Below are 27,212 nucleotides of genomic sequence, written 5' to 3'. Positions count from 1 at the left end.
GGATTCTCCGTCAGCGGGATTCCCCGTCAGCGGGATTCTCCGTCAGCGGGATTCTCCGTCAGCGGGATTCTCCCCCCGCGGGATTCTGCGTCAGCGGGATTCACTGTCAACGGGATTCTGCATCAGCGGGATTCTCTGTCAGTGGGATTCTCCCCCCGCGGGATTCTCTGTCAGCGGGATTCTCTGTCAGCGGGATTCTATGTCAGCGGGATTCTCTGTCAGCGGGATTCTCCGTCAGCGGGATTCTTCCTCCGCGGGATTCTCCGTCACCGGGATTCTCTGTCAGCGGGATTCTCCGTCAGCGGGATTCTCCGTCAGCGGGATTCTCTATCAGCGGGATTCTCCGTCAGCGGGATTCTGTGTCAGCGGGATTCTCCCCCCGCGGGATTCTCCGTCACCGGGATTTTCTGTCAGCGGGATTCTCCGTCAGCGGGATTCTCCGTCAGCGGGATTCTCCGTCAGCGGGATTCTCCGTCAGCGGGATTCTCTGTCAGCGGGATTCTCCGTCAGCGGGATTCTCTGTCAGCGGGATTCTCCCCCCGCGGGATTCTCCGTCAGCGGGATTCTCTGTCAGCGGGATTCTCACCCCCCGCGGAATTCTCCGTCAGCGGGATTCTCCCTCAGCGGGATTCTCCCTCAGCGGGATTCTCCGTCAGTGGGATTCTCCGTCAGCGGGATTCTCCGTCAGCGGGATTCTCCCCCCCGCGGGATTCTCCGTCAGCGGGATTCTCCGTCAGCGGGAATCTCCGTCAGCGGGAATCTCCGTCAGCGGGAATCTCCGTCAGCGGGAATCTCTGTCAGCGGGATTCTCTGTCAGCGGGATTCTCCGTCAGCGGGATTCTCCGTCAGCGGGATTCTCTGTCAGCGGGATTCTCCACCCGCGGGATTCTCCGTCAGCGGGATTCTCCGTCAGCGGGATTCTCTGTCAGTGGGATTCTCCGTCAGCGGGATTCTCTGTCAGCGGGATTCGCTGTCAGCGGGAGTCTTCCCCCGCGGGACTCTCCGTCAGCGGGATTCTCTGTCAGCGGGATTCTCCGTCAGTGGGATTCTCCGTCAGCGGGATTCTCCCTCAGCGGGATTCTCCGTCAGCGGGATTCTCCCCCGTGGGATTCTCTGTCAGCGGGATTCTCCGTCAGCGGGATTCTCTTTCAGCGGGATTCTCCCTCAGCGGGATTCTCTGTCAGCGGGATTCTCCGTCAGCGGGATTCTCCGTCAGCGGGATTCTCTGTCAGCGGGATTCTCCCTCAGCGGGATTCTCCGTCAGCGGGATTCTCCACCGTGGGATTCTCTGTCAGCGGGATTCTCCGTCAGCGGGATTCTCTGTCAGCGGGATTCTCTGTCAGCGGGATTCTCTGTCAGCGGGATTCTCCCTCAGCGGGATTCTCCGTCAGCGGGATTCTCCGTCAGCGGGATTCTCCGTCAGCGGGATTCTCCGTCAGCGGGATTCTCCGTCAGCTGGATTCTCCCCCGTCGGATTCTCTGTCAGCGGGATTCTCCGTCAGCGGGATTCTCTTTCAGCGGGATTCTCCCTCAGCGGGATTCTCCGTCAGCGGGATTCTCCGTCAGCGGGATTCTCCGTCAGCGGGATTCTCTGTCAGCGGGATTCTCCCTCAGCGGGATTCTCCGTCAGCGGGATTCTCCACCGTGGGATTCTCTGTCAGCGGGATTCTCCGTCAGCGGGATTCTCTGTCAGCGGGATTCTCCCTCAGCGGGATTCTCCGTCAGCGGGATTCTCCTACGTCGGATTCTCTGTCAGCGGGATTCTCCGTCAGTGGGATTCTCTGTCAGCGGGATTCTCTGTCAGCGGGATTCTCTGTCAGCGGGATTCTCCGTCAGCGGGATTCTCTGTCAGCGGGATTCTCCCTCAGCGGGATTCTCTGTCAGCGGGATTTTCCGTCAGCGGGATTCTCCGTCAGCGGGATTCTCCGTCAGCGAGATTCTCGTTCAGCGGGATTCTCTGTCAGCGGGATTCTCTGTCAGCGGGATTCTCCGTCAGCGGGATTCTCCGTCAGCGGGATTCTCTTTCAGCGGGATTCTCCCTCAGCGGGATTCTCCCTCAGCGGGATTCTCTGTCAGCGGGATTCTCCGTCAGCGGGATTCTCCGTCAGCGGGATTCTCCGTCAGCGGGATTCTCCGTCAGCGGGATTCTCCACCGCGGGATTCTCCGTCAGCGGGATTCTCTGTCAGCGGGATTCTCCGTCAGCGGGATTCTCCGTCAGCGGGATTCTCCGTCAGCGGGATTCTCCACCGTGGGATTCTCTGTCAGCGGGATTCTCCGTCAGCGGGATTCTCTGTCAGCGGGATTCTCTGTCAGCGGGATTCTCTGTCAGCGGGATTCTCCCTCAGCGGGATTCTCCGTCAGCGGGATTCTCCGTCAGCGGGATTCTCCGTCAGCGGGATTCTCTGTCTGCGGGATTCTCCCTCAGCGGGATTCTCCGTCAGCGGGATTCTCCCCCGTCGGATTCTCTGTCAGCGGGATTCTCCGTCAGCGGGATTATCTTTCAGCGGGATTCTCCCTCAGCGGGATTCTCTGTCAGCGGGATTCTCCGTCAGCGGGATTCTCTGTCAGCGGGATTCTCCCTCAGCGGGATTCTCTGTCAGCGGGATTTTCCGTCAGCGGGATTCTCCGTCAGCGGGATTCTCCGTCAGCGGGATTCTCTGTCAGCGGGATTCTCTGTCACCGGGATTCTCCGTCAGCGGGATTCTCCGTCAGCGAGATTCTCCGTCAGCGGGATTCTCCGTCAGCGGGATTATCCGTCAGCGGGATTCTCTGTCAGCGGGATTCTCCCTCAGCGGGATTCTCCGTCAGCGGGATTCTCTTTCAGCGGGATTCTCTGTCAGCGAGATTATCCGTCAGCGGGATTCTCTGTCAGCGACATTCTCCGTCAGCGGGATTCTCTTTCAGCGGGATTCTCTGTCAGCGGGATTCTCCGTCAGCGGGATTCTCTGTCAGCGAGATTCTCCGTCAGCGGGATTCTCTGTCACTGGGATTCTCCGTCAGCGGGATTCTCCGTCAGCGGGATTCTCCCTCAGCGGGATTCTCTGTCAGCGGGATTCTCTACCCGCGGGATTCCCCTTCAGCGGGATTCTCCGTCAGCGGGATTCTCCTTCAGCGGGATTCTCCGTCAGCGGGATTCTCTGTCAGAGGGATTCTCCCTCAGCGGGATTCTCCGTCAGCGGGATTCTCCGTCAGCGGGATTCTCTTGCAGCGGGATTCTCCGACAGCGGGATTCTCCCTCAGCGGGATTCTCCGTCAGTGGGATTCTCTGTCAGCGGGATTCTCCCCCCGCGGGATTCTCCCTCAGCGGGATTCTCCCTCAGCGGGATTCTCCCTCAGCGGGATTCTCCGTCAGTGGGATTCTCCGTCAGCGGGATTCTCTGTCAGCGGGATTCTCCCCCCCGCGGAATTCTCCGTCAGCGGGATTCTCCGTCAGCGGGAATCTCCGTCAGCGGGAATCTCCGTCAGCGGGAATCTCCGTCAGCGGGAATCTCTGTCAGCGGGATTCTCTGTCAGCGGGATTCTCCCTCAGCGGGATTCTCCGTCAGCGGGATTCTCCGTCAGCGGGATTCTCCGTCAGCGGGATTCTCCATCAGCGGGATTCTCCACCCGCGGGATTCTCTGTCAGCGGGATTCTCCACCCGCGGGATTCTCCGTCAGCGGGATTCTCTGTCAGCGGGATTCTCCACCCGCGGGATTCTCCGTCAGCGGGATTCTCCGTCAGCGGGATTCTCTGTCAGCGGGATTCTCCCTCAGCGGGATTCTCCGTCAGCGGGATTCTCCACCGTGGGATTCTCTGTCAGCGGGATTCTCCGTCAGCGGGATTCTCTGTCAGCGGGATTCTCTGTCAGCGGGATTCTCTGTCAGCGGGATTCTCCCTCAGCGGGATTCTCCGTCAGCGGGTTTCTCCGTCAGCGGGATTCTCCGTCAGCGCGATTCTCCGTCAGCGGGATTCTCCCTCAGCGGGATTCTCCGTCAGCGGGATTCTCCCCCGTCGGATTCTCCCTCAGCGGGATTCTCCGTCAGCGGGATTCTCCGTCAGCGGGATTCTCCGTCAGCGGGATTCTCCCTCAGCGGGATTCTCCGTCAGTGGGATTCTCCGTCAGCGGGATTCTCTGTCAGCGGGATTCTCCCCCCCGCGGAATTCTCCGTCAGCGGGATTCTCCGTCAGCGGGAATCTCCGTCAGCGGGAATCTCCGTCAGCGGGAATCTCCGTCAGCGGGAATCTCTGTCAGCGGGATTCTCTGTCAGCGGGATTCTCCCTCAGCGGGATTCTCCGTCAGCGGGATTCTCCGTCAGCGGGATTCTCCGTCAGCGGGATTCTCCATCAGCGGGATTCTCCACCCGCGAGATTCTCTGTCAGCGGGATTCTCCACCCGCGGGATTCTCCGTCAGCGGGATTCTCTGTCAGCGGGATTCTCCACCCGCGGGATTCTCCGTCAGCGGGATTCTCCGTCAGCGGGATTCTCTGTCAGCGGGATTCTCCCTCAGCGGGATTCTCCGTCAGCGGGATTCTCCACCGTGGGATTCTCTGTCAGCGGGATTCTCCGTCAGCGGGATTCTCTGTCAGCGGGATTCTCTGTCAGCGGGATTCTCTGTCAGCGGGATTCTCCCTCAGCGGGATTCTCCGTCAGCGGGATTCTCCGTCAGCGGGATTCTCCGTCAGCGCGATTCTCCGTCAGCGGGATTCTCCCTCAGCGGGATTCTCCGTCAGCGGGATTCTCCCCCGTCGGATTCTCCCTCAGCGGGATTCTCCGTCAGCGGGATTCTCCGTCAGCGGGATTCTCCGTCAGCGGGATTCTCCCTCAGCGGGATTCTCCGTCAGCGGGATTCTCCCCCGTCGGATTCTCTGTCAGTGGGATTCTCCGTCAGCGGGATTCTCCGTCAGCGGGATTCTCCGTCAGCGGGATTCTCCGTCAGCGAGATTCTCCCTCAGCGGGATTCTCCGTCAGCGGGATTCTCCGTCAGCGGGATTCTCTGTCAGCGACATTCTCCTTCAGCGGGATTCGCTGTCAGTGGGATTCTCCGTCAGCCGGATTCTCCGTCAGCGGGATTCTCCCTCAGCGGGATTCTCTGTCAGCGGGATTCTCTACCCGCGGGATTCCCCTTCAGCGGGATTCTCCGTCAGCGGGATTCTCCTTCAGCGGGATTCTCCGTCAGCGGGATTCTCTGTCAGAGGGATTCTCCCTCAGCGGGATTCTCCGTCAGCGGGATTCTCCGACAGCGGGATTCTCCCTCAGCGGGATTCTCCGTCAGTGGGATTCTCTGTCAGCGGGATTCTCTGTCAGCGGGATTCTCCACCCACGGGATTATTCGTCAGCGGGATTCTCTGTCAGCGGGACCCTCCGTCAGCGGAATTCTCTGTCAGTGGGATCCACCGTCAGCGGGATTCTCTGCCAGCGGGATTCTCTGTCAGCGGGAGTCTTCCCCCGCGGGATTCTCCGTCAGCGGGATTCTCTGTCAGCGGGATTCTCTGTCAGAGGGATTCTCCGTCAGCGGGATTCTCTGTCAGTGGGATTCTCCCTCAGCGGGATTCTCCGTCAGCGGGATTCTCCATCAGCGGGATTCTCCCCCGTGGGATTCTCTGTCAGCGGGATTCTCCGTCAGCGGGATTCTCTTTCAGCGGGATTCTCCCTCAGCGGGATTCTCCCTCAGCGAGATTCTCTGGCAGCGGGATTCTCTGTCAGCGGGATTCTCCGTCTGCGAGATTCTCCGTCAGCAGGATTCTACGTCAGCGGGAATATCTATCAGCGGAATTCTCTGTCAGCGGGATTCTCCCCCCGCGGGATTCTCCGTCAGCGGGATTCTCTGTCAGCGGGATTCTCTGTCAGCGGGATTCTCTGTCAGCGGGATTCTCTGTCAGCGGGATTCTCCCCCCGTGGGATTCTCCCCCCACGGGATTCTCCATCAGCGGGATTCTCCGTCAACGTGATTCTCCGTCAGCGGGATTCTCCGTCAGCGGGATTCTCTGTTAACGGGATTCTCTGTTAACGGGATTCTCCGTCAGTGGGATTCTCTGTCAGCGGGATTCTCTGTTAACGGGATTCTCTGTCAGCGGGATTCTCCGTCAGCGGGATTCTCCCTCAGCGGGATTCTCCGTCAGCGGGATTCTCTGTTAACGGGATACTCCGTCAGTGGGATTCTCTGTCAGCGGGATTCTCTGTTAACGGGATACTCCGTCAGTGGGATTCTCCGTCAGCGGGATTCTCCCTCAGCGGGATTCTCCGTCAGCGGGATACTCCGTCAGTGGGATTCTACGTCAGCGGGATTATCCGTCAGCGGGATTCTCCCTCAGCGGGATTCTCCGTCAGCGGGATACTCCGTCAGTGGGATTCTACGTCAGCGGGATTATCCGTCAGCGGGATTCTCCGTCAGCGGGATTCTCTGTCAGCGGGATTCTCTGTCAGTGGGATTCTCTGTCAGTGGGATTCTCCGTCAGCGGGATTCTCTGTCAGCGGGATTCTCCGTCAGCGGGATTCTCCGTCAGCGGGATTCTCCCCCCGCGGGTCTCTCTGTCAGCGGGATTCTCTGTCAGCGGGATTCTCCGTCAGCGGGATTCTCCGTCAGCGGGATTCTCCCTCAGCGGGATTCTCCGTCAGCGGGATTCTCCCTCAGCGGGATTCTCTGTCAGCGGGATTCTCCGTCAGCGGGATTCTCTGTCAGTGGGATTCTCCCTCAGCGGGATTCTCCGTCAGCGGGATTCTCCCTCAGCGGGATTCTCCGTCAGCGGGATTCTCCGTCAGCGAGATTCTCCTTCAGCGGGATTCTCTGTCAGCGGGATTCTCCGTCAGTGGGATTCTCCGTCAGCGGGATTCTCTGTCAGCGAGATTCTCCGTCAGCGGGATTCTCTGTCAGTGGGATTCTCCGTCAGCGGGATTCTCCGTCAGCGGGATTCTCCCTCAGCGGGATTCTCTGTCAGCGGGATTCTCTGTCAGCGGGATTCTCTGTCTGCGGGATTCTCTACCCGCGGGATTCCCCTTCAGCGGGATTCCCCTTCAGCGGGATTCTCCGTCAGCGGGATTCTCCTTCAGCGGGATTCTCCGTCAGCGGGATTCTCTGTCAGCGGGATTCTCCGTCAGCGGGATTCTCCGTCAGCGGGATTCTCTTGCAGCGGGATTCTCCGACAGCGGGATTCTCCCTCAGCGGGATTCTCCGTCAGTGGGATTCTCTGTCAGCGGGATTCTCCACCCACGGGATTATTCGTCAGCGGGATTCTCTGTCAGCGGGATTCTCTGTCAGCGGGACCCTCCGTCAGCGGAATTCTCTGTCAGTGGGAGTCTCCCCTCGCGGGATTCTCTGTCAGTGGGATTCTCCGTCAGCGGGATTCTCTGCCAGCGGGATTCTCTGTCAGCGGGAGTCTTCCCCCGCGGGACTCTCCGTCAGCGGGATTCTCTGTCAGAGGGATTCTCCGTCAGCGGGATTCTCTGTCAGCGGGATTCTCTGTCAGCGGGATTCTCCGTCAGCGGGATTCTCCGTCAGCGGGATTCTCCGTCAGCGGGATTCTCCGTCAGCGGCATTTTCCGTCTGCGGGATTCTCCGTCAGCGGGATTCTCCGTCAGCGGGATTCTCCGTCAGCGGGAGTCTCTGTCAGCGGGATTCTCCATGAGCGGGATTCTCCGTCAGCGGGATTCTCCGTCAGCGGGATTCTCCGTCAGCGGGATTCCCCGTCAGCGGGATTCTCGGTCAGCGGGATTCTCCCCCCACGGGATTCTCCGTCAGCGGGATTCTCCCCCCGCGGGATTCTCTTTCAGAAGGATTTTCCCTCAGCGGGATTCTTCGTCAGCGGTATTCTCCGTCAGTGGGATTCTCCGTCAGCGGGATTCTCTGTCAGCGGGATTCTCCCCCCGCGGGATTCTCCATCAGCGGGATTCTCTGTCAGTGGGATTCTCTGTCAGCGGGATTCTCCGTCAGTGGGATTCTCCCCCAGCAGGATTCTCCGTCACCGGGATTCTCCGTCACCGGGATTCTCCGTCACCGGGATTCTCTGTCAGCGGGATTCTCCGTCAGTGGGATTCTCCGTCCGCGGGATTCTCCGTCAGCGGGATTCTCTGTCAGCGGGATTATCCGTCACCGGGATTGTCTGGCAGCAGGATTCTCCGTCAGTGGGATTCTCCCCCAGCAGGATTCTCCGTCACCGGGATTCTCCGTCACCGGGATTCTCCGTCACCGGGATTCTCTGTCAGCGGGATTCTCCGTCAGTGGGATTCTCCGTCCGCGGGAATCTCCGCCTGCGGGATTCTCCGTCAGTGGGATTCTCCGTCAGCGGGATTCTCCGTCAGCGGGATTCTCTGTCAGCGGGATTATCCGTCACCGGGATTCTCCGTCAGCGGGATTCTCTGTCAGCGGGATTCTCCGTCAGTGGGATTCTCCGTCAGCGGGATTCTCCGTCAGCGGGATTCTCCGTCAGCGGGATTCTCCGTCAGCGGGATTCTCCGTCAGCGGGATTCTCCCTCAGCGGGATTCTCCGTCAGCGGGATTCTCCACCCGCGGGATTCTCCGTCAGCGGGATTCTCTGTCAGCGGGATTCTCCGTCAGCGGGATTCTCTGTCAGCGGGATTCTCCGTCAGTGGGATTCTCCCCCAGCGGGATTCTCCGTCAGCGGGATTCTCCGTCAGCGGGATTCTCCGTCAGCGGGATTCTCCGTCAGCGGGATTCTCCCTCAGCGGGATTCTCTGTCAGCGGGATTCTCCGTCAGCGGGATTCTCCACCCGCGGGATTCTCTGTCAGCGGGATTCTCCGTCAGCGGGATTCTCCGTCAGCGGGATTCTCCGTCAGCGGGATTCTCCGTCAGCGGGATTCTCCCTCAGCGGGATTCTCTGTCAGCGGGATTCTCCGTCAGCAGGATTCTCTGACAGCGGGATTCTCCGTCAGCGGGATTCTCCCTCAGCGGGATTCTCTGTCACCGGCAGCACACTCACCCCCGCAGGTTTCCCGGTGCGTGGGTGTGGCCACAATGGGAAACCCCAGTGTCCGGCTGCCGAGACAGCGCATCCCGCTGCCGGCGGGGGGAGCGGGGGCCAGAAAGTGAGGCTGCCGGACAGATAATCCAGGCTAGTGTATGGTTTCAAGAAGCACTGAGGTGCTTCACCTGGGCTTCCCTTTGCCACTTTAACAGACCCACTGACTTATCCCGTTTGATCACATTAGCCTTCCCAGTGCTTTTGAAATGAAAATCGCTTATTGTCACAAGTCGGATTCAAATGAAGTTACTGTGAAAAGCCCCTAGTCGCCACATTCCGGCGCCTGTTCGGGGAGGCTGGTACGGGAATTGAACCCGCGCTGCTGGCCTGCCTTGGTCTGTTTTAAAAGCCAGCGATTTAGCCCTGTGCTAAACCAGCCCCTGTGCTTTTCTTCACCCACCAACACTGTGACTTTACATGGCCTAGTTTATTACAGTGAAAACATTTGAAACTCTTCATTTCTTTTCCACCCTCCAGGATTTGTTTTTTAATCTGAGGTACTCTCTCTTTATTGGCTATACCACTGGAGTATTTCTCATGTCCCCAGTTTCTATCCGTCACTGGCTGAAACTGATGTCAGGAACAAAGCTTTGATTTATGAACTAATTCATAATCATCTGCCATTCCTGCTGCTAATCTCGCAGTTTTAACTCTCTGCTCTTCCACATGAGTTCTCACTACATCAGGAATTGAATTTTTAAACTCCTCCAAAAGTATAATTTCTCTGAAAGCTTTATATGTTTGGTCTATTTTCAAAACCCTTATCCACCTATCAAAATTACTCTGTTTGAGCCTTTCATAAGAACATAAGAACTAGGAGCAAGAGTAGGCCACCTGGCCCCTCGAGCCTGCTCCACCATTTAATGAGATCATGGCTGATCTTTTGTGGACTCAGCTCCACTTTCCGGCCCGAACACCATAACCCTTAATCCCTTTATTCTTCAAAAAACTATCTATCTTTATCTTAAAAACATTTAATGAAGGTGCCTCAAATGCTTCACTGGGCAAGGAATTCCATAGATTCACAACCCTTTGGGTGAAGAAATTCCTCCGAAACTCAGTCCTAAATCTACTTCCCCTTATTTTGAGGCTATGCCCCCTAGTTCTGCTTTCACCCGCCAGTGGAAACAACCTGCCCGCATCGATCCTATCTATTCCCTTCATAATTTTACATGTTTCTATAAGATCCCCCCTCATCCTTCTAAATTCCAACGAGTACAGTCCCAGTCTACTCAACCTCTCCTCGTAATCCAACCCCTTCAGCTCTGGGATTAACCTAGTGAATCTCCTCTGCACGCCCTCCAGTGCCAGAACGTCCTTTCTCAAGTAAGGAGACCAAAACTGAACACAATACTCCAGGTGTGGCCTCACTAACACCTTATACAATTGCAGCAGAACCTCCCTAGTCTTAAACTCCATCCCTCTAGCAATGAAGGACAAAATTCCATTTGCCTTCTTAATCACCTGTTGCACCTGAAAACCAACTTTTTGCGACTCATGCACTAGCGCACCCAGGTCTCTCTGCACAGCAGCATGTTTTAATATTTTATCATTTAAATAATAATCCCTTTTGCTGTTATTCCTACCAAAATGGATAACCTCACATTTGTCAACATTGTATTCCATCTGCCAGACCCTAGCCCATTCACTTAGCCTATCCAAATCCCTCTGCAGACTTCCAGTATCCTCTGCACTTTTTGCTTTACCACTTAACTTAGTGTCGTCTGCAAACTTGGACACATTGCCCTTGGTCCCCAACTCCAAATCATCTATATAAATTGTGAACAATTGTTGGCCCAACACTGATCCCTGAGGGACACCACTAGCTACTGATTGCCAACCAGAGAAACACCCATTAATCCTCACTCTTTGCTTTCTATTAATTAACCAATCCTCTATCCATGCTACTACTTTCCCCTGAATGCCATGCATCTTTATCTTATGCACAACCTTTTGTGTGGCACCTTGTCAAAGGCTTTCTGGAAATCCAGATATACCACATCCATTGGCTCCCCGTTATCTACCGCACTGGTAATGTCCTCAAAAAATTCCACTAAATTAGTTCGGCACGACCTGCCCTTTATGAACCCATGCTGCGCCTCTCCAATGGGACAATTTCCATCCAGATTCCTTGCTAGTTCTTCCTTGATGATAGATTCCAGCATCTTCCCTACTACCGAAGTTAAGCTCACTGGCCTATAATTACCCACTTTCTGCCTACCTCCTTTTTTAAACAGTGGTGTCACGTTTGCTAATTTCCAATCCGCCGGGACCACCCCAGAGTCTAGTGAATTTTGGTAAATTATCACTAGTGCATTTGCAATTTCCCTAGCCATCTCTTTTAGTACTCTGGGATGCATTCCATCAGGTCCAGGAGACATGTCTACCTTTAGCCCCATTAGCTTGCCCATCACTACCTCCTTGGTGATAACAATCCTCTCAAGGTCATCAGTCACTGGCATGTTATTTGTGTCTTCCACTGTGAAGACCGACCCAAAAAACCTGTTCAGTTCCTCAGCCATTTCCTCATCTCCCATTATTAAATCTCCCTGCTCATCCTCTAACGGACCAATATTTACCTTAGCCACTCTTTTTTGTTTTATGTATTTGTAGAAACTTTTACTATCTGTTTTTATATTCTGAGCAAGTTTACTCTCATAATCTATCTTACTCTTCTTTATAGCTTTTTTAGTAGCTTTCTGTTGCCTCCTATAGATTTCCCAGTCCTCTAGTCTCCCACTGATCTTTGCTACTTTGTATGCTTTTTCCTTCAATTTGATACTCTCCCTTATTACCTTAGATATCCACGGTCGATTTTCTCTCTTTTTTACCGTCCTTCCTTTTTGTTGGTATAAACCTTTGCTGAGCACTGTGAAAAATCACTTGGAAGGTTCTCCGCTGTTCCTCAACTGTTTCACCATAAAGTCTTTGCTCCCAGTCTACCTTAGCTAGTTCTTCTCTCATCCCATTGTAATCTCCTTTGTTTAAGCACAAAACACTAGTGCTTGATTTTACCTTCTCACCCTCCATCTGTATTTTAAATTCCTCCATATTGTGATCGCTCCTTCCGAGAGGATCCCTAACTATGAGATCCTGAATCAATCCTGTCTCATTACACAGGACCAGATCTAGGATCGCTTGTTCCCTCGTAGGTTCCATTACATACTGTTCTAGGAAACTATCGCGGATACATTCTATAAACACCTCCTCAAGGCTGCCTTGACCGACCTGGTTAAACCAATCGACATGGAGATTAAAATCCCCCATGATAACTGCTGTACCATTTCTACATGCATCTGTTATCTCTTTGTTTATTGCCTGCCCCACCATAATGTTACTATTTGGTGGCCTATAGATTACTCCTATCAGTGACTTTTTCGCCTTACTATTCCTGATTTCCACCCAAATGGATTCAACCTTATCCTCCATAGCACCGATGTCATCCCTTACTGTTGCCCGGATGTCATCCTTAAATAACAGAGCTACACCACCTCCCTTACCATCCACTCTGTCCTTCCGAAAGGTTTGATACCCTCGGACGTTTAACTCCCAGTCGTGACCATCCTTTAACCATGTTTCAGTAATGGCCACTAAATCACAGTCATTCACGATGATTTGCACCATCAACTCATTTACCTTATTCCGAATACTACGAGCATTCAGGTAAAGTACACTTATGTTGGCTTTTTTACCTCTGTTCTTAATCTTAACACCTCGATCAGTAACCTCGCCTAAGTTATATTTCCTCTTAACCTTTCTCCTAATTTTCCTTGTCGTTGAACCCATATCTTCCTGTAACAACCTGCCGCATCGCTTACCATTAATGTTTTTACTTCCCATTTTATTTCTTTTAGTATTCCTGGTCCTATTCACTGAGCTCCCCTCAGTCACTGTACCTTGTACTGTCGCCCTTTTGATTTTTGACTATGGCTTCTCTGCCTTACACTTTCCCCCTTACTGCCTTTTATTTCTGTCCCTGTTTTACTACCTTCCAACTTCCTGCATCGGTTCCCATCCCCCTGCCACATTTGTTTAAACTCTCCCCAACAGCTCTAGCAAACACCCCCCTAGGACATCGGTTCCAGTCCTGCCCAGGTGCAGACCGTCCGGTTTGTACTGGTCCCACCTCCCCCAGAACCGGTTCCAATGTCCCTGGAATTTGAATCCCTCCCTCTTCCACCATCTCTCGAGCCACGTATTCATCCTCTCTATCCTGACATTCCTTCTCTGACTAGCTCGTGGCACTGGTAGCAATCCTGAGATTACTACCTTTGAGGTCTTACTTTTTAGTTTAACTCCTAGCTCCCTAAATTCAGCTTGTAGGACCTCATCCCGTTTTTTACCTATATCGTTGGTGCCTACGTGCACCATGACAGCTGGCTGTTCACCCTCCCCCCCCCCCCCCCCAGAATGTCCTGCAGCCGCTCCGAGACATCCTTGACCCTTGCACCAGGGAGGCAACATACCATCCTGGAGTCTCGATTGCGTCCGCACAACCGCCTGTCTATTCCCCTTACAATTGAGTCCACTATCACTATAGCCGTGCCATTCTTCTTCCTGCCCAGCTGCGCAGCAGAGCCAGCCACGGTGCCATGAACCTGGCTGCTGCTGCCTTCCCCTGGTGAGCCATCTCCCTCAACAGTATCCAAAGCGGTATATCTGTTTTGCAGGGAGATGACCGCAGAGGACACCTGCACTGCCTTCCTACTCTTGCTCTGTCTTTTGGTCACCCATTTACTATCTCCCTCAGTACCTTTCACCTGCGGTGTGACCAACTCGCTAAACGTGCTATCCACGACATCCTCAGCATAGCGGATGCTCCAAAGTGAGACCATCCGCAGCTCCAGAGCCGTCAAGCGGTCTAACAGGAGCTGCAACTGGAGACACGTCTTGCACGTGAAGGAGCCAGGGACAGTGGACGTGTCCCTGAGCTCCCACATCGCACACGAGGAGCATGACACGGGTCTGAGATCTCCTGCCATGTCTTAAACCTTCGATTAACTTCAACAATTTCAATTTCTCCCCCCAAAAATTTTAATAAATAAATAAACAACGAAGAAAAAAAAATATATATATATATATATACCAAAGAAAAGAAACAGAAAAACAGAACCACGACTTACCAGTCACTTACCAGGGAAAAAAAACACTTCCTCCCCACCCAGCTTTGAATTCTCACCTCGATTCAAATTCCCAAACTTACTCTTAGCTGTGCCTCACTCCTGGCTCTGTCTTCTCTCTGGCTCACTGGGAGAACTCACTGGGCGAAATTCTCCGAAAACGGCGCGATGTCCGCCAACCGGCGGCCAAAATCAGTCGGGCAGCGCGCCGCCCCAAAGGTGCGGAATGCTCCGCATCTTTGGGGGCCGAGTCCCAACCTTAAGGGGCTAGGCCCGCGCCGGACTAATTTCCGCCCCGCCAGCTGGCGGAAAAGGCCTTTGGTGCCCCGCCAGCTGGCACGGAAATGACATCTCCGGGCGGCGCATGCGCGGGAGCGTTAGCGGCCGCTGACGGCATTCCCCCGCATGTGCAGTGGAGGGAGTCTCTTCTGCCTCCGCCATGGTGGAGACCGTGGCGGAGGCGGAAGGGAAAGAGTGCCCCCACGGCACAGGCCCGCCCGCGGATCGGTGGGCCCCGATCGCGGGCCAGGCCACCGTGGGGGCACCCTCCGGGCCAGATCGCCCCGCACCCCCCCCAGGACCCCGGAGCCCGCCCGCGCCGCCTTGTCCCGCCGGTAAGGTAGGTGGTTTAATTTACGCCGGTGGGACAGGCATTTTAGCGGCGGGACTCCGGCCCGCCAACCGGCGCGGCGCGATTCCCGCCCCCGCCGAATATCCGGTGCCGGAGACTTCGGCAACCCGCGGGGGCAGGATTCACGCCAGCCCCCGGCAATTCTCCGACCCGGCGGGGGGGGTCGGAGAATCTCGCCCCATGTATGTTTGACCAAATTCTTTCCTTAAATTTCTAAACCTTTGTCTGTAGGCTTCATGCGCTAGTTCAGATGCACCTAAGATGTAATTTTCACCTCCTCATACGAACCAGATACCTCCTCCGGTAGTGATGCAAACACTTCACTCGCTCTACCTACCAGCTTTGTTTGAATCAGTAATACCCACATGTCCGGTGGCCATTTCATTTGTTCAGCTACCTTCTCAAATGAAATGAAACAGGCTTCTACCTCCTTCTCATCAAACCTTGGCAATGCTTGGACATATTTAAAAAGATCCCCGCCAAGCCTTCGACTATGACGCTCTTTCTCACTAGCCTCATCACTATTATCCAGCTGTATGTTTTCCTTGACATGCGCCAATTTAAACTGACTGTCATGTATCATGGCCATTTTCTGAAGTTCAAACTCCCTCTCTTTTTTCCATTCTTCTCTCTCTTTTTCCTTTTCCTCTCTCTCTTTTTCTTTTTCCCTGATCTGTATCTCCCTTTCTCTCCCTTTTTCTCTTTGTTCTGCGAGGGCTATTCTTTCTTTGTTTCTTTCGTCTCTCTCCTTTTCTTTGTCCCTCATTGCGTATTCAAGTTGCTTTAATTCTTTCTCATGTTCCAGTTGTTTAATCTGTAACTGAATTTTTGCCAGTTCTAATGAGTCAGGCTGTATCTCAGGCAATTTTAAATGCTCAACTAGCGCCGTGAGTACCTCTTCTTTTCGCATGCTGTCAGGGAACATTAACTGCAATGTTTTTGCCAAATCTAACAGTCTGCCTTTAGTCTCTGTTCGTAAGGTACTGCATGTGACCTTTTCCACCCCCCAAAACATCCGAGCTTCTGAAAGAGCCATTGTCCACAACACACTCCCTACTTAAACGAGAATACCACACCTGAAAAGCACCCACAAATATGCTCAACCCTTTAAGTTCGCTAAACCAATCCAATAGATAGACTTTTATCCCTGACGAGCCCCCAGTTTGTTATGGGCCAGGGTTTAGAGCAACCAAAGTGCATCATGGAGTTCACCTGACCCACAGTTTTTACTAGATTGTGGTATGGGGAGCACACGGCCCAGTCTAGTTGTGATGCAACAGAGAACTAAGAGTATTCTTAAATTAAAACAATGTTTATTTATGAAACCAGTTATCACTTTATAAACCCACGGTAAACATCTTAACAACTATCAACACCAATAAATCCCCAAAGAATACAGTACTCTATAAGTAACTCTTAATCTTCCCTTGCAACATCCATAAGACAAAAGATCCTTTTTAATCACAGAGATCAGGTTTAAATTCTCTACTGAGAGCAGTTATCACTTTGAAATCACCCAAATGATCAGGAGACAGCCGTTAGTTTGCAGAGAGAGATCCTTAAACAGCTGCTTCCTTTGCCTGCAGCTATCCAGCTCTGAAAGCGAAACTAAAACACTCTGTAGCTGCCAGCCCAAAACGAAAGTGAAAGACAGCCAGTCCAGCTCCACTCACTCTGACACCACTGTAGCTATTTGATAAACACCCATTTCTTAAAGGTACTCTCATATGACAATGGACATTAAAGTTACCCCTGCCCGGGTTCAGCACCCTCACTCTCCTCGTGTCGCTCACTTACCCCTCACTCGAACCTCCACGGATTTCTTTGCGAGGTTCCCCACTCCATTCTTGGCCGAACAGTTGTAAAATCCGGCCTGCCCTGGCCCTATCTCCCGGATCCACAGCTTCCCGCCTTCAATCCTGACATTGGTGGGCATTGGTCCCGGAGAGTGTGTCCACCACAGGGAAGGTTTGGGGTCTCCAGCATCCACAGAACATTCCATCTCAATGTCCTCACCTGGATTAACAACTAACTGCTCAGGCAGAGAGAGAGAGAGGATCGGGGGAGCTGGAGAGCGAGAGAGAGGGTCAGTGAGTACATAAACACAGTCACAGAGCACCCCCCCACACACACACATACACCCCCCACACACCCACAACCCCCCCCCCCCCAACACACACACACCCATAGGATCTGGAATGTACTGAGAGTGTGGTTAGGATCTGGAATGGACTGTCTGAGAGTGTGGTTAGGTTCTGGAATGTACTGAGAGTGTGGTTAGGGTCTGGAATATACTGAGAGTGTGGTTAGGATCTGGAATGGACTGAGAGTGTGGTTAGGATCTGGAATGTACTGAGAGTGTGGTTAGGATCTGGAATGGACTGAGAGTGTGGTTAGGATCTGGAATGTACTGAGAGTGTGGTTAGGATCTGGAATGTACTGAGAGTGTGGTCAGGATCTGGAATGTACTGGGAGTGTGGTTAGGATCTGGAATGTACTGAGAGTGTGGTTAGGTTCTGGAGTGTACTGAGAGTGTGGTTAGGATCTGGAATGTACTGGGAGTGTGGTTAGGATCTGGAATGTACTGAGAGTGTGGTTAGGTTCTGGAGTGTACTGAGAGTGTGGTTAGGGTCTGGAATGTACTGAGAGTGTGGTTAGGATCTGGAATGTACTGAGAGTGTGGTTAGGATCTGGAGTGTACTGCGAGTGTGGTTAGGATCTGGAATGTACTGAGAGTGTGGTTAGGATCTGGAATGTACTGAGAGTGTGGTTAGGATCTGGAATGTACTGAGAGTGTGGTTAGGATCTGGAATGTACTGAGATTGTGGTTAGGATCTGGAATGTACGGAGAGTGTGGTTAGGATCTGGAATGTACTGAGAGCGTGGTTAGGATCTGGAATGTACTGAGAGTGTGGTTAGGATCTGGAATGTACTGAGAGTGTGGTTAGGATCTGGAATGTACTGTCTGAGAGTGTGGTTAGGATCTGGAATGTACTGAGAGTGTGGTTAGGATCTGGAATGTACTGAGAGTGTGGTTAGGATCTGGAATGTACTGAGAGTGTGGTTAGGATCTGGAATGTACTGAGAGTGTGGTTAGGATCTGGAATGTACTGAGAGTGTGGTTAGGGTCTGGAATGTACTGAGTGTGTGGTTAGGATCTGGAATGTACTGAGAGTGTGGTTAGGATCTGGAATGTACTGAGAGTGTGGTTAGGATCTGGAATGTACTGAGAGTGTGGTTAGGATCTGGAATGTACTGAGAGTGTGGTTAGGATCTGGAATGTACTGAGAGTGTGGTTAGGGTCTGGAATGTACTGAGTGTGTGGTTAGGATCTGGAATGTACTGAGAGTGTGGTTAGGTTCTGGAATGTACTGTCTGAGAGTGTGGTTAGGATCTGGAATGTACTGAGAGTGTGGTTAGGATCTGGAATGTACTGAGAGTGTGGTTAGGATCTGGAATGTACTGTCTGAGAGTGTGGTTAGGATCTGGAATGTACTGAGAGTGTGGTTAGGATCTGGAATGTACTGAGAGTGTGGTTAGGATCTGGAATGTACTGAGAGTGTGGTTAGGATCTGGAATGTACTGAGAGTGTGGTTAGGGTCTGGAATGTACTGAGTGTGTGGTTAGGATCTGGAATGTACTGAGAGTGTGGTTAGGTTCTGGAATGTACTGTCTGAGAGTGTGGTTAGGATCTGGAATGTACTGAGAGTGTGGTTAGGGCCAGGAATGTACTGAGAGTGTGGTTAGGGCCAGGAATGTACTGAGAGTGTGGTTAGGTTCTGGAATGTACTGAGAGTGTGGTTAGGATCTGGAATGTACTGAGAGTGTGGATAGGATCTGGAATGTACTGAGTGTGTGGTTAGGATCTGGAATGTACTGAGAGTGTGGTTAGGGTCTGGAATGTACTGAGAGTGTGGTTAGGATCTGGAATGTACTGGGGGTGTGGTTAGGATCTGGAATGTACTGAGAGTGTGGTTAGGGCCAGGAATGTACTGAGAGTGTGGTTAGGGCCAGGAATGTACTGAGAGTGTGGTTAGGTTCTGGAATGTACTGAGAGTGTGGTTAGGATCTGGAATGTACTGAGAGTGTGGATAGGATCTGGAATGTACTGAGTGTGTGGTTAGGATCTGGAATGTACTGAGAGTGTGGTTAGGGTCTGGAATGTACTGAGAGTGTGGTTAGGATCTGGAATGTACTGGGGGTGTGGTTAGGATCTGGAATGGACTGAGTGTGTGGTTAGGGTCTGGAATGTACTGAGAGTGTGGTTAGGATCTTGAATGTACTGAGAATGTGGTTAGGATGTGGAATGTACTGAGAGTGTGGTTAGGGTCTGGAATGTACTGTCTGAGAGTGTGGTTAGGATCTGGAATGTACTGAGAGTGTGGTTAGGATCTGGAATGTACTGAGAATGTGGTTAGGAAGTGGAATGTACTGAGAGTGTGGTTAGGGTCTGGAATGTACTGTCTGAGAGTGTGGTTAGGATCTGGAATGTACTGAGAGTGTGATTAGGGTCTGGAATGTACTGAGAGTGTGGTTAGGATCTGGAATGTACTGAGAGTGTGGTTAGGATCTGGAATGTACTGAGAGTGTGGTTAGGATCTGGAATGTACTGAGAGTGTGGTTAGGATCTGGAATGTACTGAGAATGTGGTTAGGATCTGAAATGTACTGAGAGTGTGGTTAGGATCTGGAATGTACTGAGTGTGTGGTTAGGATCTGGAATGTACTGGGAGTGTGGTTAGGATCTGGAATGGACTGAGTGTGTGGTTAGGGTCTGGAATGTACTGAGAGTGTGGTTAGGATCTCGAATGTACTGAGAGTGTGGTTAGGATCTGGAATGTACTGGGAGTGTGGTTAGGATCTGGAATGTACTGTCTGAGAGTGTGGTAAGGATCTGGAATGTACTGTCTGAGAGTGTGGTTAGGATCTGGAATGTACTGTCTGAGAGTGTGGTTAGGATCTGGAATGTACTGAGAATGTGGTTAGGATCTGGAATGTACTGAGAGTGTGGTTAGGGTCTGGAATGTACTGAGAGTGTGGTTAGGATCTGGAATGTACTGAGAGTGTGGTTAGGATCTGGAATGTACTGTCTGAGAGTGTGGTTAGGATCTGGAATGTACTGAGAGTGTGGTTAGGATCTGGAATGTACTGAGAGTGTGGTTAGGATCCGGAATGTACTGAGAGTGTGGTTAGGATCTGGAATTTACTGAGAGTGTGGTTAGGATCCAGAATGTACTGAGAGTGTGGTTAGGATCTGGAATGTACTGAGAGTGTGGTTAGGATCCGGAATGTACTGAGAGTGTGGTTAGGATCTGGAATGTACTGAGAATGTGGTTAGGATCTGGAATGTACTGAGAGTGTGGTTAGGATCTGGAATTTACTGAGAGTGTGGTTAGGATCTGGAATGTACTGAGAGTATGGTTAGGATCTGGAATGTACTGTCTGAGAGTGTGGTTAGGATCTGGAATGTACTGACAGTGTGGTTAGGGTCTGGAATGTACTGAGAGTGTGGTTAAGATCTGGAATGTACTGAGAGTGTGGTTAGGATCAGGAATTTACTGAGAGTGTGGTTAGAATCTGGAATGTACTGAGAGTGTGGTTAGGATCTGGAATGTACTGAGAGTGTGGTCAGGATCTGGAATGTACTGTCTGAGAGTGTGGTTAGGATCTGGAATGTACTGAGAGTGTGGTTAGGGTCTGGAATGTACTGAGAGTGTGGTTAGGATCTGGAATGTACTGAGAGTGTGGTTAGGGTCTGGAATGTACTGCGAGTGTGGTTAGGATCTGGAATGTACTGAGAGTGTGGTTAGGATCTGGAATGTACTGAGAGTGTGGTTAGGGTCTGGAGTGTACTGAGAGTGTGGTTAGGATCTGGAATGTACTGAGAGTGTGGTTAGGATCTGGAATGTACTGAGAGTGTGGTTAGGATCTGGAATGCACTGTCTGAGAGTGTGGTTAGGATCTGGAATGTACTGAGAGTGTGGTTAGGATCTGGAATGTACTGAGAGTGTGGTTAGGTTCTGGAATGTACTGAGAGTGTGGTTGGGATCTGGAATGTACTGAGAGTGTGGTTAGGGCCAGGAATGTACTGAGAGTGTGGTTAGGGCCAGGAATGTACTGAGAGTGTGGTTAGGTTCTGGAATGTACTGAGAGTGTGGTTAGGATCTGGAATGTACTGAGAGTGTGGTTAGGATCTGGAATGTACTGAGAGTGTGGTTAGGATCTGGAATGTACTGAGAATGTGGTTAGGATCTGGAATGTACTGAGAGTGAAGTTAGGATCTGGAATGTACTGAGAATGTGGTTAGGATCTGGAATGTACTGAGAGTGTGGTTAGGATCTGGAATGTACTGGGGGTGTGGTTAGGATCTGGAATGGACTGAGTGTGTGGTTAGGGTCTGGAATGTACTGAGAGTGTGGTTAGGATCTCGAATGTACTGAGAATGTGGTTAGGATGTGGAATGTACTGAGAGTGTGGTTAGGATCTGGAATGTACTGAGAGTGTGGTTAGGATCTGGAATGTACTGTCTGAGAGTGTGGTTAGGATCTGGAATGTACTGAGAGTGTGGTTAGGATCTGGAATGTACTGAGAGTGTGGTTAGGATCTGGAATGTACTGAGAGTGTGGTTAGGATCTGGAATGTACTGAGAGTGTGGTTAGGATCTGGAATGTACGGTCTGAGAGTGTGGTTAGGATCTGGAATGCACTGAGAGTGTGGTTAGGATCTGGAATGTACTGAGAGTGTGGTTAGGATCTGGAATGTACTGAGAGTGTGGTTAGGATCTGGAATGTACTGAGAGTGTGGTTAGGGTCTGGAATGTACTGAGTGTGTGGTTAGGATCTGGAATGTACTGAGAGTGTGGTTAGGATCTGGAATGTACTGAGAGTGTGGTTAGGGCCAGGAATGTACTGAGAGTGTGGTTAGGGCCAGGAATGTACTGAGAGTGTGGTTAGGTTCTGGAATGTACTGAGAGTGTGGTTAGGATCTGGAATGTACTGAGAGTGTGGATAGGATCTGGAATGTACTGAGTGTGTGGTTAGGATCTGGAATGTACTGAGAGTGTGGTTAGGATCTGGAATGTACTGGGGGTGTGGTTAGGATCTGGAATGGACTGAGTGTGTGGTTAGGGTCTGGAATGTACTGAGAGTGTGGTTAGGATCTTGAATGTACTGAGAATGTGGTTAGGATGTGGAATGTACTGAGAGTGTGGTTAGGGTCTGGAATGTACTGTCTGAGAGTGTGGTTAGGATCTGGAATGTACTGAGAGTGTGGTTAGGATCTGGAATGTACTGAGAATGTGGTTAGGAAGTGGAATGTACTGAGAGTGTGGTTAGGGTCTGGAATGTACTGTCTGAGAGTGTGGTTAGGATCTGGAATGTACTGAGAGTGTGATTAGGGTCTGGAATGTACTGAGAGTGTGGTTAGGATCTGGAATGTACTGAGAGTGTGGTTAGGATCTGGAATGTACTGAGAGTGTGGTTAGGATCTGGAATGTACTGAGAGTGTGGTTAGGATCTGGAATGTACTGAGAATGTGGTTAGGATCTGAAATGTACTGAGAGTGTGGTTAGGATCTGGAATGTACTGAGTGTGTGGTTAGGATCTGGAATGTACTGGGAATGTGGTTAGGATCTGGAATGGACTGAGTGTGTGGTTAGGGTCTGGAATGTACTGAGAGTGTGGTTAGGATCTCGAATGTACTGAGAGTGTGGTTAGGATCTGGAATGTACTGGGAGTGTGGTTAGGATCTGGAATGTACTGTCTGAGAGTGTGGTTAGGATCTGGAATGTACTGTCTGAGAGTGTGGTTAGGATCTGGAATGTACTGTCTGAGAGTGTGGTTAGGATCTGGAATGTACTGAGAATGTGGTTAGGATCTGGAATGTACTGAGAGTGTGGTTAGGGTCTGGAATGTACTGAGAGTGTGGTTAGGATCTGGAATGTACTGAGAGTGTGGTTAGGATCTGGAATGTACTGTCTGAGAGTGTGGTTAGGATCTGGAATGTACTGAGAGTGTGGTTAGGATCTGGAATGTACTGAGAGTGTGGTTAGGATCAGGAATGTACTGAGAGTGTGGTTAGGATCTGGAATTTACTGAGAGTGTGGTTAGGATCCAGAATGTACTGAGAGTGTGGTTCGGATCTGGAATGTACTGAGAGTGTGGTTAGGATCCGGAATGTACTGAGAGTGTGGTTAGGATCTGGAATTTACTGAGAGTGTGGTTAGGATCTGGAATGTACTGAGAGTATGGTTAGGATCTGGAATGTACTGTCTGAGAGTGTGGTTAGGATCTGGAATGTACTGACAGTGTGGTTAGGGTCTGGAATGTACTGAGAGTGTGGTTAAGATCTGGAATGTACTGAGAGTGTGGTTAGGATCAGGAATTTACTGAGAGTGTGGTTAGAATCTGGAATGTACTGAGAGTGTGGTTAGGATCTGGAATGTACTGAGAGTGTGGTCAGGATCTGGAATGTACTGTCTGAGAGTGTGGTTAGGATCTGGAATGTACTGAGAGTGTGGTTAGGGTCTGGAATGTACTGAGAGTGTGGTTAGGATCTGGAATGTACTGAGAGTGTGGTTAGGGTCTGGAATGTACTGCGAGTGTGGTTAGGATCTGGAATGTACTGAGAGTGTGGTTAGGATCTGGAATGTAGTGAGAGTGTGGTTAGGATCTGGAATGTACTGAGAGTGTGGTTAGGATCTGGAATGCACTGTCTGAGAGTGTGGTTAGGATCTGGAATGTACTGAGAGTGTGGTTAGGATCTGGAATGTACTGAGAGTGTGGTTAGGGTCTGGAATGTACTGAGTGTGTGGTTAGGATCTGGAATGTACTGAGAGTGTGGTTAGGTTCTGGAATGTACTGAGAGTGTGGTTGGGATCTGGAATGTACTGAGAGTGTGGTTAGGGCCAGGAATGTACTGAGAGTGTGGTTAGGGCCAGGAATGTACTGAGAGTGTGGTTAGGTTCTGGAATGTACTGAGAGTGTGGTTAGGATCTGGAATGTACTGAGAGTGTGGTTAGGATCTGGAATGTACTGAGAGTGTGGTTAGGATCTGGAATGTACTGAGAATGTGGTTAGGATCTGGAATGTACTGAGAGTGTGGTTAGGATCTGGAATGTACTGAGAATGTGGTTAGGATCTGGAATGTACTGAGAGTGTGGTTAGGATCTGGAATGTACTGGGGGTGTGGTTAGGATCTGGAATGGACTGAGTGTGTGGTTAGGGTCTGGAATGTACTGAGAGTGTGGTTAGGATCTCGAATGTACTGAGAATGTGGTTAGGATGTGGAATGTACTGAGAGTGTGGTTAGGGTCTGGAATGTACTGTCTGAGAGGGTGGTTAGGATCTGGAATGTACTGAGAGTGTGGTTAGGATCTGGAATGTACTGAGAATGTGGTTAGGAAGTGGAATGTACTGAGAGTGTGGTTAGGGTCTGGAATGTACTGTCTGAGAGTGTGGTTAGGATCTGGAATGTACTGAGAGTGTGATTAGGGTCTGGAATGTACTGAGAGTGTGGTTAGGATCTGGAATGTACTGAGAGTGTGGTTAGGATCTGGAATGTACTGAGAGTGTGGTTAGGATCTCGAATGTACTGAGAGTGTGGTTAGGATCTGGAATGTACTGGGAGTGTGGTTAGGATCTGGAATGGACTGAGTGTGTGGTTAGGGTCTGGATAGTACTGAGAGTGTGGTTAGGATCTCGAATGTACTGAGAGCGTGGTTAGGATCTGGAATGTACTGTCTGAGAGTGTGGTTAGGATCTGGAATGTACTGAGAATTTGGTTAGGATCTGGAATGTACTGAGAGTGTGGTTAGGATCTGGAATGTACTGAGAGTGTGGTTAGGGTCTGGAATGTACTGAGAGTGTGGTTAGGATCTGGAATGTACTGAGAGTGTGGTTAGGATCTGGAATGTACTGTCTGAGAGTGTGGTTAGGATCTGGAATGTACTGTCTGAGAGTCTGGTTAGGATCTGGAACGTACTGAGAATGTGGTTAGGATCTGGAATGTACTGAGAGTGTGGTTAGGGTCTGGAATGTACTGAGAGTGTGGTTAGGGTCTGGAATGTACTGAGAGTGTGGTTAGGATCTCAATTGTACTGAGAGTGTGGTTAGGATCTGGAATGTACTGGGAGTGTGGTTAGGATCTGGAATGGACTGAGTGTGTGGTTAGGGTCTGGATAGTACTGAGAGTGTGGTTAGGATCTCGAATGTACTGAGAGTGTGGTTAGGATCTGGAATGTTCTGAGTGTGTGGTTAGGATCTGGAATGTACTGAGAGTGTGGTTAGGGTCTGGAATGTACTGAGAGTGTGGTTAGGGTCTGGAATGTACTGAGAGTGTGGTTAGGATCTGGAATGTACTGAGAGTGTGGTTAGGATCTGGAATGTACTGTCTGAGAGTGTGGTTAGGATCTGGAATGTACTGTCTGAGAGTGTGGTTAGGATCTGGAATGTACTGAGAATGTGGTTAGGATCTGGAATGTACTGAGAGTGTGGTTAGGATCTGGAATGTACTGAGAGTGTGGTTAGGATCTGGAATGTACTGAGAGTCTGGTTAGGATCTGGAATGTACTGAGTGTGGTTAGGATCTGGAATGGACTGAGAGTGTGGTTAGGATCTGGAATGTACTGAGAGTGTGGTTAGGGTCTGGAATGTACTGAGAGTGTGGTTATGATCTGGAATGTACTGAGAGTGTGGTTAGGATCTGGAATGTACTGTCTGAGAGTGTGGTTAGGATCTGAAATGTACTGAGAGTGTGGTTAGGATCTGGAATGTACTGAGAGTGTGGTTAGGATCCGGAATGTACTGAGAGTGTGGTTAGGATCTGGAATGTACTGAGAGTGTGGTTAGGATCTGGAATGTACTGAGAATGTGGTTAGGATCTGAAATGTACTGAGAGTGTGGTTAGGATCTGGAATGTACTGAGTGTGTGGTTAGGATCTGGAATGTACTGGGAATGTGGTTAGGATCTGGAATGGACTGAGTGTGTGGTTAGGGTCTGGAATGTACTGAGAGTGTGGTTAGGATCTCGAATGTACTGAGAGTGTGGTTAGGATCTGGAATGTACTGGGAGTGTGGTTAGGATCTGGAATGTACTGTCTGAGAGTGTGGTTAGGATCTGGAATGTACTGTCTGAGAGTGTGGTTAGGATCTGGAATGTACTGTCTGAGAGTGTGGTTAGGATCTGGAATGTACTGAGAATGTGGTTAGGATCTGGAATGTACTGAGAGTGTGGTTAGGGTCTGGAATGTACTGAGAGTGTGGTTAGGATCTGGAATGTACTGAGAGTGTGGTTAGGATCTGGAATGTACTGTCTGAGAGTGTGGTTAGGATCTGGAATGTACTGAGAGTGTGGTTAGGATCTGGAATGTACTGAGAGTGTGGTTAGGATCCGGAATGTACTGAGAGTGTGGTTAGGATCTGGAATTTACTGAGAGTGTGGTTAGGATCCAGAATGTACTGAGAGTGTGGTTCGGATCTGGAATGTACTGAGAGTGTGGTTAGGATCCGGAATGTACTGAGAGTGTGGTTAGGATCTGGAATTTACTGAGAGTGTGGTTAGGATCTGGAATGTACTGAGAGTATGGTTAGGATCTGGAATGTACTGTCTGAGAGTGTGGTTAGGATCTGGAATGTACTGACAGTGTGGTTAGGGTCTGGAATGTACTGAGAGTGTGGTTAAGATCTGGAATGTACTGAGAGTGTGGTTAGGATCAGGAATGTACTGAGAGTGTGGTTAGGATCTGGAATGTACTGAGAGTGTGGTTAGGGCCAGGAATGTACTGAGAGTGTGGTTAGGGCCAGGAATGTACTGAGAGTGTGGTTAGGTTCTGGAATGTACTGAGAGTGTGGTTAGGATCTGGAATGTACTGAGAGTGTGGTTAGGATCTGGAATGTACTGAGAGTGTGGTTAGGATCTGGAATGTACTGAGAATGTGGTTAGGATCTGGAATGTACTGAGAGTGTGGTTAGGATCTGGAATGTACTGAGAATGTGGTTAGGATCTGGAATGTACTGAGAGTGTGGTTAGGATCTGGAATGTACTGGGGGTGTGGTTAGGATCTGGAATGGACTGAGTGTGTGGTTAGGGTCTGGAATGTACTGAGAGTGTGGTTAGGATCTCGAATGTACTGAGAATGTGGTTAGGATGTGGAATGTACTGAGAGTGTGGTTAGGGTCTGGAATGTACTGTCTGAGAGGGTGGTTAGGATCTGGAATGTACTGAGAGTGTGGTTAGGATCTGGAATGTACTGAGAATGTGGTTAGGAAGTGGAATGTACTGAGAGTGTGGTTAGGGTCTGGAATGTACTGTCTGAGAGTGTGGTTAGGATCTGGAATGTACTGAGAGTGTGATTAGGGTCTGGAATGTACTGAGAGTGTGGTTAGGATCTGGAATGTACTGAGAGTGTGGTTAGGATCTGGAATGTACTGAGAGTGTGGTTAGGATCTCGAATGTACTGAGAGTGTGGTTAGGATCTGGAATGTACTGGGAGTGTGGTTAGGATCT

At 50.8% G+C, this 27,212-nt stretch overlaps 1 protein-coding gene across 1 annotated transcript in view; it reads right to left on the bottom strand.

The window, feature by feature from the left end:
• LOC140411222 (MAM domain-containing glycosylphosphatidylinositol anchor protein 1-like) overlaps positions 1-27,212 on the bottom strand; it is an 875,194-nt gene that overhangs the window by 321,016 nt on the left and 526,966 nt on the right. Inside the window, exon 6 of the mRNA XM_072500330.1 lies at positions 16,507-16,776. Within this exon, the coding sequence (XP_072356431.1) occupies positions 16,507-16,776 (270 nt within the window). The remainder of the gene's footprint in view (positions 1-16,506; positions 16,777-27,212) is intronic.

This window comes from Scyliorhinus torazame, chromosome 4, assembly GCF_047496885.1.
Source record: "Scyliorhinus torazame isolate Kashiwa2021f chromosome 4, sScyTor2.1, whole genome shotgun sequence".
NCBI lineage: Eukaryota > Metazoa > Chordata > Chondrichthyes > Carcharhiniformes > Scyliorhinidae > Scyliorhinus > Scyliorhinus torazame.
The sequence above is the reverse complement of the archived record's forward strand: the minus strand, read 5'-3'. Positions and strand labels throughout refer to the sequence as shown.